Source organism: Hibiscus syriacus, unplaced genomic scaffold (assembly GCF_006381635.1).
Source record: "Hibiscus syriacus cultivar Baekdansim isolate YM2019G1 unplaced genomic scaffold, ASM638163v2 tig00000773_pilon, whole genome shotgun sequence".
Taxonomy (NCBI): domain Eukaryota; kingdom Viridiplantae; phylum Streptophyta; class Magnoliopsida; order Malvales; family Malvaceae; genus Hibiscus; species Hibiscus syriacus.
Window position 1 is genome coordinate 997681 of NW_024061823.1, and position 12107 is coordinate 1009787.

General features: G+C 33.4%; 1 protein-coding gene across 1 annotated transcript; it reads right to left on the minus strand.

Moving 5' to 3' along the window:
- Nucleotides 1-2896: 2896 nt before the first annotated feature.
- LOC120217411 lies at nt 2897-4384 on the minus strand. The gene has a single exon (XM_039214516.1). The coding sequence runs from the start codon at nt 4382-4384 to the stop codon at nt 2897-2899; it is 1488 nt and encodes a 495-aa protein (XP_039070447.1).
- Nucleotides 4385-12107: the final 7723 nt, after the last annotated feature.

The window sequence follows — 12107 nt, forward strand, 5'->3', positions numbered from 1 at the left end:
AACATTGGAGGTGAGCTAGTTGTTAAATTATGTTGAAAAAGTAACATTTGAGGTGAGCTAGTTGTTAAATTATGTTGAAAAAGTAGCTTGGTTTGGTTATTTAAATCGATTAGTAATGAGTAACATGTGTAAGATATTTTGGTCGAGCTCTAGGTGTAGTTTCAAAAGGGTTTTCAGGTTTTTATTGGAGCATAAAGTTGAGTTTTGCACCAAGAATTTTTATATGACTTTTGTGTCTGTTGTTTTTCGTCGTGTGGCATCAAAAGAATCATAAGAAATGAAGTTTGGGTTGTAAAATTCGTTGGATCATGGTTTTCTTTAGGCAAGTGTTTCCTGAAGCGTGTGTTCAAAAGAAGGTTAGTGGTTATTGCTTGGTTATCAACGTATCTCATGTTAATTAAGTAGGTGGATAGTGTAATGTGTAAGTGCATTGACTATCGTTGGCAGAACAAGTTCGTAATTTTGAATCGGTACCCTCATCAAGGATTAATATCTTATTAGGTTAAGTTTTGAGGAGCTAAGGTTTTGTCAAAGATTAATTTGCGAACGTGTTGTTAGCAGTTGATGGTTTGTGAGTCTGATCTGAAAGAAATTTATTTTCGATGCATTAAAGTTGTTATGAATTCTTGGTAATGTCGTTTAATTTGGCGAACATTCCTATTGTTTTGAAAGTTTGATTAGTTGAGTGTTTCGCCCGTAATTCACCTAGTTCTTACCGTTGTGAAAGGCTATCTTGCATGCTTTTATGTCGAAAAGGAGTGTGATCGTGTCTCTGAGATGTTATTCAAGTTCGTGCCAAAAGTAGTTAGATATAAAGTTATGTATTGTGAGTTTTGGTTTCAAGGAATGACGTTTATGGGTTGTGATGTTGCAGGTAAAGGTAACCATATTAGTTTGATTGATGCTTAAGCTGTTATGAATTGGAGTTCGTTGAGGAGTGGTAATAAGGTTTGTAGTTGTTGTGTTTGGTTGGTTTCATCATTAAGTTGTTGAAGAGTTTTTTGTTATTGTTGCTTCTTTGTTGATTTGCTTTGAAATATTTGCTTAGTTTGAGTGAACTAAAGTTCATTATTGTTTCAGTTGGATTTGGGAAACTTTTGTGATTTTTATGATGTTCGATTTAGAGTTGTTGATATATATTAATGTTAGATGGTAAGGCGGTTATATGTTTTTAAGATGGATGAGGTTATACAAGTGCAATTATCTGATGTATAGCATTGGGCTATTTGTTGTCGAGTTTTTGAAGGATTGTGAATGATTGATTGCGTATCGTTTGGAAAATCTGTGATTGTTGTCAATGTTATGAGTTAAAGTCAATGTAAGAGTTACGTGCCTCGTTGTTGGGTTGAGTATCCATATGGTGGTGTATGGTTCATTGAGTTTTGGTTTGATTGAAATTGTAACATTGTGTTTAGTGTTTGGAATGAGTTGTTCTAGATTTTGTTGTTAAGGAGTTTTTCTAGGGTTCGAAAGATTTATCAGAGTGACGTAGGGAAGCATGGTAGTTCGAGCTAAGTTGTGCATTGTTGAGATTGAGAACCTATATGGTGTTTCGTTTTGATCATTCTAGATTGTAATTTGAATTAGTGATGAGATTCAGGTATTGGTTGTAAGAAGTTTTGGGTTTGAGGATATGCTTGGTTCGATTTATGTCTCATTGATTGGTGGTTACTTCAAGGACTTATATGTTCAGAGGTGTTGTATTTTTTTATTTCGGATAAAGAGTTGGAGGGTGTTATGTTGTTGGTTTTGTTCAGTTCGCAAAGTTGATGTTAAGTAAAGTCGTTTCTTAGGCTAGTTAAGGTTGTGTTTGATTGTCGGTAATTGTGTGATAAATTGCAATGTGGTGAGATTTCGTGTTGGTTTAGTAGCTTTGTTTCCAAAAGGTTTTATCGTAGAAGAAGGTTCTGAGAGGGAAATTTACAAGAAAGAATCTAGTTAGTGGTTTACTAGTTATGAGATTGTTGTGTGTATTCGTTTTGTTGCTCATTGTCTATGTCGGTCTTTTGAGTTGGGTTATGTCTATGGTATTTCTATGTGTTGATGATTAGGAAGAATTGTTTTATTATTCATGTGAATGAAGTATGTGTTTATTTTCCCTTTGACAGAAAGTTTATTAAGATTTAGCTCATATTTCAGGTAAGAAGTTTTCTTTCGGTATGTTATAGTGGTATTACCATGACTACGGGTAAGTTACTTGTGGGTATGTTAAATTGTCATTAATTTGATCTTCGTATTTGTTTCCTTAAGTTAATTTCGAGGATGAAACTATTTTTAGGAGGGGAGAGTTTTAACATCCCAAAATTCATGTAAGTAGAATCATGCTTATAATCGGGTAATATTCGTGATTTTTGACAAAAATATTATTTTCAAATTTTGAAGTTGGAAATATTTCTAATATATTTCCAAATGAGTTTTTAATATTAATTGTGATTTTTAATAAGTTCAATTGAATTATTTAAGTGATTAAATTATATTATTTTTATGATAAGAGAATTAGGTGACTAAATCAAATGGTTTCAAAATCTTAAAACTCTATAAAGCAATTTCACCAAGGTAGTGATTGTTCTCTTTTTCTCTTAATTCCATAGTGTTTTCTTTCATCCTTATCTATGAATTGTACTATGTTATTTTATTAATCAAAATTTTATTACCCAAAGTAAAGTTTAAGTACAACCAATCAACCAATCAACAGTAAAAAAAATCAAAAGAAATCGACATATACAAAAAAGATTGGTTAGACTATACCCCAAAAATCACAAAGCTTAAGATTAGTACTATCAAGTCTATTAATATTAGTACCCCTAAGACGGATCCCAACAACGTCTTTAACTTCCTTGAGCAAGCATTCCACCATTCTATGACGTCCCAAGAAGATTCTTTGATTTCTTTCCTGCTAGATGAAGTAAAGAAATACAGTCCAAGAAATTTTCAAAATGGTGGTAAGGAGTGACCTTCCTTTCCATGTAGAAGAAGCCTTTGAAACCATTTCAACCCATGTCATGGAAGATGAATTCATCCCATTAAGCTTCAGAATAGCATTCCAGAGATCTGCTGCCAGTGGGCATTGCATGAAGAGGTGGTCCCTTGACTCCATATTAGTGTCGCAGTTTACACAGTGGAGATCAGTGCAAATTCCCATTGTATTGAGTCGGTCTCTAGTTGGCAACCGGTTGAGTATTATCATCCAGGCAATCAAACTTAACTTTGGAATGTGTAATGGGAACCAAGTTAATTTGTGCCAAGTTACTTTCTGTTCTTTGAATCGGATCAAGTTCCATATGTCCCTTGTTTGCACAGGATTGGATAAAATAATTGGTGAAGCTTCTGTCCGCAATTTTAAAAGCCTTCTTATGCTCCACCTAACGTTTACACCAGCTTGATACTGCCAAAATTCATGTTCCTTGAATACATAAGCTTTTAGCCAAGCTACCCATAGAGAACCATTGCCTGTAAGAATTTTCTGAATGAGACTCAGCAGGCATGCTCTATTCCAAGTTTTAATATTTTTCAGTCCTAGTCCTCCTTCGGATTTAGGAACGGTAATTTCCCCCCAGCTAATTCTTGCACCAGCAGCAGATTTATCTGCTCCTTTCCAGAAAAATCGGGAGCAGATTTGTTCCACCTTTTTAAGGATTGAAGCTGGAAGAACAAGTTGCCTGCACCAGTAATTGCTAATATTGAATAAAACAGAATTTATGAGTTCTAATCTCCCTGCGTAGCTGATATTTCTCCCGGACCAGATGTGAAGCTTACGTTTAATGTTATCAATAAGAGCTTGGCAGTCCTTCTCGGTTAGCTTGAGGGTAACTAGGGGAATTCCAAGATAGTGAACATGTAAAATTCCGACTTGAAAACCTGTGATTAGTTTTACCTTCTCAATGGTTCTAGCATGAATACCCGCAGAAAAAATTTCACATTTAAAAGAATTCAACTTGAGTCTAGAGACTTCATAGAATTGATCAAGAATACTAAGGACTCCAACCACTGATTCAATATTTCCTTTGCAAAAAATTAGAAGGTCGTCGGCAAAGGAGAGATGAGTAAGACCAATTTTCCTTGTTTTTGGATGAAATCCAAATATACCTCTTTCAGCTGCCAAGTTAAGCATTCTTGATAAGATATTCATAGCAAGCACGAAAAGGTAGGGGGAAAGAGGATCTCTCTGTCTTAGACCTTTAGCGCCTTTAAAATATCCAATAAGAGTCCCATTGAAAGAAATCGAGAATCTTGTTTGTGTGAAACAAGCTTCGATCCAAGCAATGAAAGTGTGAGGAAGATTAAGAGTTTTGAGAATATCAAAAATGAATCCCCAATGGATGGAATCGAAAGCTTTATGCAGGACGATTTTTAGAGAACATCTCGGGGAAATAATCTCTTCCATAACCTTTAACCATCTCTTGAGCAAGGAGTGTATTATCAATTATGTTTCTTCCTCTAATGAAAGCAGTTTGATTCAAGGATATAATCTCAGAAAGGAAATCAGTGAATCTTCTCACAATGATTTTTGTGATAATCTTGTAAATCACTGAACAACAGGAAATTGATCTAAAGTCTTTTACACCACTCGGATTCGGAATTTTCAGAATAAGAGCAATTATAGTAGAGTTAAAAGTCGGATGAATAGAACCATTATGAAAGAAAAATTTTACTGCTGGAATAACATCCTCACCCACAATAGACCAAGTAGACTTGAAGAAATAGGGAGAAAATCCATCAAGTCCAGGGGCTTTATCATTGCCTTGGCTAAAAATAGCTTTTTGATTTTCCTTTTCATGTCTAACAAAACTTCCTCTTTCAAATGCCCATCTCCTTTGCTGATTTTTGATTCACTTTTGATCATCCCTTTCTAAATTTTATAATATTTCCATCTTCTTTAATCATCATTTTTGGTCGATTCTTCTTAGAGGTATCTTAGACTTCTTCTCCAACTTCATATTCCATCTTTTCCATCTTATCTCCTTCCATTTCCAGCAAAGTAAGCTTATTTCCTTGGTTTCCTTAAGCTTTGTTGATTAAAAAGATTTTGATATCAATGGGTAATACATGATTGCATAAGTGATTTGGTAATATTTCATTTTGGAATGATTTTCAGAACAAATAAAAGGGGTATTTTTTTATTTCTATTGATTCTTAATGGATTTAAGATGCTTAAAGGTTGATTATAATGTTATTAAAATAGTTTTTCAAATGGATTTTATTTCAATTTTGATTTGAGCAAGAAATGATGATTTTAGTTATTTTTTGGAAATCTGGGAATGTTTGTGTTAGCTGTTATTTTTGGTAGATTTATTGGGTTTTAAATCAAGTTTTTGATTGTTTAGGGATCAACTTAAGTGTTAGGAAGAAAAGATTCTCAAGTTAGAATGTTTAGATCGCGTGGATGGTTAGGTTTTTGGATTCTTTGTTCGATTTTCGTTCTGTTTTATAAGCAGAATTTTCTGCTCTGTTTTGAAGGGTATTGTGACATGTTGAATTGATTTATAAGGAACCTAATGTGTGTATGTTTGCTAAAAATGGTGCATCAATTGTTGGTGATCATTTGGTTAGCGTTTGGGGTCAGATCATATGGTTTCGTCACTGAGGTGAGTGCCTGTCCATTCACTTGTGATGAATGTGCTTAATGTTGAATGAAGTTTAGTATGTGTGAACTTTAAATCTAAGGTTCTAAATTTTTTTAATTGTTGTTTATAATTAATGATGTAAATCCATGATGTTTGATTTAAGTAAGTGATTATAAAGAGCATGTATTTTATGACATGATTTGTGGCATTGAAAGAATATGATTTATGCAAGCATGTGTAATATGATAAGATGATCACGAGTTGTGGTGTATTGCAAGCATGTATATTTAAGTATGTTAATTATGAGCTATGATGAATTGAATATGAGTGGTTATTGCAAGCATGTACATTGAAACATGATTTATTATGAGTTATGAAGCATGAGATGTAAGTGATCATTGTGAATGTACATGTATCATGATGAGCTGGTTATGAATTATGATGCTTTGGAGGAATGTGATTTATGGAAGGTGAACTGGATATGTGATACGATTTATGATATGTGGATTGCATAAGTTGCTTTTGATGCATAACCGTTTTGGAAAATTATGTTTCAAGCCTATGTGATATTTAGCTTAGGGATGAGTAGAGACAATCTACTATCCATGGACGAGTGGAGACACTTCGTTGTCTAAGAATGAGTGGAGACACTTTACTATTCTATTTGGGTTGATCATGACAACCATCCTTCGTTTGTAAAATTATGTTTAAGAAAATATATATGTCTATGTTATGCATCGATTGTTAACTACTCGTGATGAACTTGGATTGATTGACTGGGACCTTTGGATATGAAAGGCATACCTAGGAAAGAGAACTCTATGTTTTTTATAAGTATATGTGTAAAGGTAACGAGGTAAGGTTTTGCTCCAAGAAGATTATACGAGGTAAGGTTGGTGCGTTGAGATTTGCTCCAAAATGTGGAAGTTGGGACCTATGTGAGTCCAAAATAAAAGGAGTGGTATGGAGTCCGTTTATCCAATGAGTACTTGTGTTTCGAACAAATGCCATTGATCTTATATGGAAACAAATGTGTGTTGCGTGTGAACATTCCAAGAAAGGTAATTGTGCATGAGTGTATGTGATTGACAGAAGTGAATATGTTGTATTTAAGCATGTTTATATTCTGTAATTTGTTTGTAATTATGGTGCATTAAATAGCATTGAATCATGACATTATGGTATGATCCTTGAGATAAAAACAAGTGAGGTTTCATGGCATATAGGTTGTTTTCCTTTAACATTGACATGTGCATCATACTTGAATGTTTAGTCATTCGCTGAACTTTATAGCTCACACTCGTTGTTTTGATTTGAGAGCTTGAGAGGCAAGTCACTTGGTGATGATCAAAGAAAGGAGGCATTTGTAAATTTATTTTGAACCTTGATTTCATTTTGAGGCAATATGGAATCCTTTATTTGGATATGTGTTGGCTTGTACATTTGCTACTTGTTAGTGCACAAGTGACCTTTAATGACCTATGTTGAACTTTGATCCTTGAATATATGATGAAATGATATATTTTGATGTTGAATTTCATGTTATGCAATATGTTCCAGTATGCCTTAAATGACCAAATGTTGTTATATGCCTTAAATAAATGCTTTAACCATTTAGACAAGTGACATTAAGTGAACTTAACTTGTTAGGCCTTTAGGATGCATAAAATGACCAATGATGCACAAAATGGTTAGATTAATTACGTTAGCTTTTTATGCAATTATTGACTTTGAATGCCAAATCTTTGTATGTTATATTAAATGATGTTATGGAGCATGCTACATATGTATTATGACATGTTCTAAGTGGTTTAAGCGTGTCCAAGCATGTTCGTAGACCCTAGGATCAATTTCATGACCAATTGGATGCATATTCTTGCTCATTAATATGCATTTTCTTCATTTGTTTAGAAAAATGACTGATCCCTTGCTCAAAAGGATCGATCCCTTCAAGCAAATAATCAATCCCTATCTCCATTTTTAGTTACTGTTTTGCAAAGGATTGATTTCTGTGAAAAGGGATTGATTCCTTCATTGTAAGATCGATAAAAATATGTAAAATTACATTCATTAAAGTCCTAAAGTTTTCCCCAAGTCCTTGGATGGTTCCTAAATTTTTAAAATATATTCAATTTGGTCCAGAAACTTGATTTTGCGATTAATGATTCATTTTAAGTCAGATTTTGTTGAAATTTGTTCTATGACTCTATATATCACTAATTTAATAATGTAGATTTCAATTTCATGTTTTTGTTTTATTTTCATATTTTGAAAAGTTTATGTTTTAGTCCCTAAACTAAGCATGTTTAATTAAGTCCCTAAATGATGTCAGATTAAGCTCAAATTTTACAAGTGATTAATTAAAGGTTAGAAATACATATTGGTAAGTTTAAATTTCTATTTTCCATGGATTTTATAATGACATGTGAAATGATTATTTTACCCCTACATAGTTAATAGTGTTCATCTTGCGATGCATGAGTGTACAACTGTCGTAAGCATGATTATGGTATATCTATCATTGATGTGTATTTCAAGATGAATTTTTATTTTTAATTTATTCCACTTGGTATGCATGATTATGGCTTTTGATTTGTCTGACTTGATCGAAATCTAATGTGCACTCATAATATATGGGTCATCCTGCGTAGTTGGGTATAGGGTGTTACACGAAGCCTCTAAATCAATATATCTCCTAGTCAACTACAGTCTCTTGAAGTGACATCTAGTAGATCCTCGCGATCATGACAATATAATTCTACTATCCGACAGTCAGATCTATTCACTGTGTTAACCTATGAATAATCATTATCATCCTAAGCCTGATACCATCACTAAGGGTTTGTATATAAGCCACCATATAAGGCTGGAGAAGGAAACTCAGACTCTCTCTCTCTCGAACTAGTCATCACATTTCTGAGCTTGTTTATTTTCTACTTTCTTCACATAACCACCAATTGTGACTCTATCTCCTAATCAGAATAAGTGAACCTCTACCCCAACCTTATTTTTCTTATCAATAGTAATCAACTTTAATTAAGCATTATCGTACATGCTCAAGTAATTTAAAATGTACCTGAAATAAAGCTCAACACTTAAAAAAAAATAAAAGGGTAAATGGTAAGAATTGTCACTTTTGTTCAGTTTTGCTAACTAATTCTATAAAAAGTTAAATTTAATTACTTACATTATCGATTTGTTATATTTTAATCATTGAATCATTAACTCTCATTAATTTGATAATATGTCACATTAGTGAAATAATTAGTTTTAAATTCATACTTCTATATCTTTAATTTTAATTACTTATTGTTAATTGATTTTAATTTAACAAATACTTTTATTGATATGATATATAACATGTCATATTTTAAACTATTAATTATATATGAAAATGTTATGTCAACATTTCAATTCACCTGGATTTATCTCGTCAGATAGAATAGTTAATTATTAATCAATCAATGGTTTTTTCAAAAAATAAGTTGTACAAATTAATCATAAAAAATTAAAAAGAATATATATAATTATTCGTTTAAACTAGAATATTGAATTTTAGTTTTATGACGGTAAAATTGTCATAAACCTTGAAATTTAGATGAATTTAAAATTAAAATAGGAAAGAAAATAGAGTGAAATTTAGAACAACCAATTGGTCTAGTAGGATGAGGCACTAGGTCCCTTAAGTAAGGTCAGAGGTTCGAATCCTACCGTTTGCGATGGAGTAAACTGGGTTGGGAGGGTCGCCCTCGCCTCTACAATACCCGATCTAGATTAATCGATCAATAGATTAAATACCAGTGATTAATTAAAAAATCTATTGTGTCTCCTTTCAAGAAGCCTGCTCGTCCGCCAACTTGTATTATTTTAATAGAAAGATAAAATGGGAATAGAAAGTTTTCATATATAATCGTCCATCTCCTTTACACATTGAAAATGGGTCTACAAAAAACCAAGACGAATAAGTTTTATGGTATGAAGACACTAGTTTTTTTTATTTCATTTGTTTTATTTATTATTATTATTTTGTTTTAATATTATTATATTATATTATATTATTATTATTATTAAATAAATAATTAATATTATTACAAACAGGCCCAATTACAAGATCCCAGAGCCCAGATCAAGTCCAACAGTGACCCAACATGCCCAGACCCAACTCTGGCCCAACAGCCCGGATGCAGAGGAAACCCTAGGGTTTCACATTTCTCAGCTGCATCCTTTTTTCTCTACCGTTGGATCTGGCAAGATTCAACGGCCCAGATAACTCCAGCAGATGAAACCCTAGGGTATCATAACCCTAAGGCCACGTCCCAGCCGCCGCTTCCAGAACAGCTATTGCCGACGTTTTCGCAGCCAGATGTTCGAACCCACTTCAGCCACGACGCCGCCGCCTCGCTGAAAACTCCAGAAGCTTTGCTGCTTCAACACCCGCCGCCCACGTAGCAAGCTCTAGGGGTGAGTCACCACATAGTTCGGTGACTCACCGAACTCGACTTTATACCCGGTCCGACGAGGGCCTCATCGAGGCTATAAAGCCATCACTTGCAAGACGAAAAAGAGGAGGAACAAAAAAGATACCCAGAAATACACAACACAGTAACGACGAGAGCAACCATATCCAAAGAAAACGAAAGACAGAAGGAGAGAAACAGAGAAGAAACTCACCATCGAAGAGCTGCCGAACCACCGTGGAATCAAAAGTTCGGAGGTAAAAAAAATTAGATCTACAGGAACCTAAGGGTTTTTAGGGAAAACAAAGACCGGATTCGGTCTTAGGGTGTTTAGATCTATATTTTAGGTAAATTTGGGAATTTCCGGCCACTGGAGGCGGTGGCCGGCGGCAGGGATTACGGCGGCAGACGGCTGTCGCCCGGTAACCGGCTTCCCTCCGATGAGGGAAGCTAGAGAGAACCGAGAGAGAGTTTAAACTCTCTCAGTTTAGAGAGAGGAAGAAAATGAGAGAAATGAGATCTGGCCCTTCGGGCCAGCCGATTAAGGGCTTAAATAGCCCTCCCCAAACAACGCCGTTTTGGGGAGGGGTCTGTCTGTAATTAACTAAAAGTTAAACCCTTTCCGCAGCCATCATAATTTGTAATCCTTACATTTTAGTCACTAAATTAATTTATAATCCTTTTGAGATGGAGCAAGTTGGCACAAATTGAAGCTAATATCACAAATTCTCATATCGATCTACTGAACAATATGAAAGAAATGATTGAGAAGCACCAGACCGCTGGAAAGAGTCTTGTTGAAAACCCCAGAAATTCTTTGGATGTTACACCTGTTCATATTCCTGAGTTCACCTCTATACCCCAGGAAATTCAATCACCTGTTCACAAATTCAATCACCGATTTACTTCGCTGTTCATTTTCTGATATTTTTAAATAAATAAATATTTTATTGTATAAATTATATTTTAATTATTTTAATTATTTATTTATTTTTTAATATAAAAGAAAAGAGATGTCTTAAGGCACCTAGAAGTCCTTTTATGATATTTCTAAATAAATAAATATTTTATTTATAAATATATATAAATTAATATATATTTTTCATAATTATAATCTTAAAATAATAGGATTATAAATTAAATATATTTTGAATTTTTAAATTTCTAATAATAGAGACAATTTATAATTAAAAAGTACCAATTTTGGGCGTTGTAGGGGTGCTAATCCTTCCCTAAACGTAACCGACCACGAATCCCTTTTTATTATTAAAAAAGAACGAATTTTTGGTTAAAACGCATATCAGTTTATCTTTTAATCGATGTTTTCTTAAAAACTCTTTTAAAAGATGATTTTTAAGTATTCGACCTACCTAACCCAAAAGGCCGATGGCGACTCCAAAATATTTCTAAAACACCATTTTTTATCCATATTACTTTTTCCAACCAAGTAAAATTTGTACCCGGGCGAAAACTGGTTACGACATGGTAGATAGGGGTGGATTGAGAAATACTGGTTTCAAATATTGATAGAATTTAGACACTTTTATATATTTTTAGTGATGATTTCATTTTATATTTTGTATTTAAATTTTAGTATACTTTTTTAAAAAGAATTACAGTCTCATCCTAAAATCTTATATTCCTAACTGATTATAGGAATGTTCTTTTATGGCTATTAGAGCTAAAACAGAAATCTATACAAATCCTTTGATTCTAATAGTGATGCAATGTTATTGTTTGAGTGGTCTGTGGTTAATCTTTGAGATTTTAAGTTCAAATATTGTACAAATAGAGGTATCAATGTTTATTGTTGTTGAAAATCTTTAAATATATATTATCTTAGATTTATAAAGGAAAAGAGTGCAACTTATCTCAGATTTATAAAGGAAAAGAGTGATGTACTCATATTATTAAAGGGGTTTGAAGTGGAAGTTTCATTTGAATATGATAATGAAGGGCATAGTAAATGATATGGGTGTTAACTATTCGGTTTTAACCGAATTAATTGATCGAACTGAATTAGTTCGGTTAATTAGGTCGGTCACTGAATTAGTTCGGTCGGAAACGGTTAATTTGGTTCGAAATC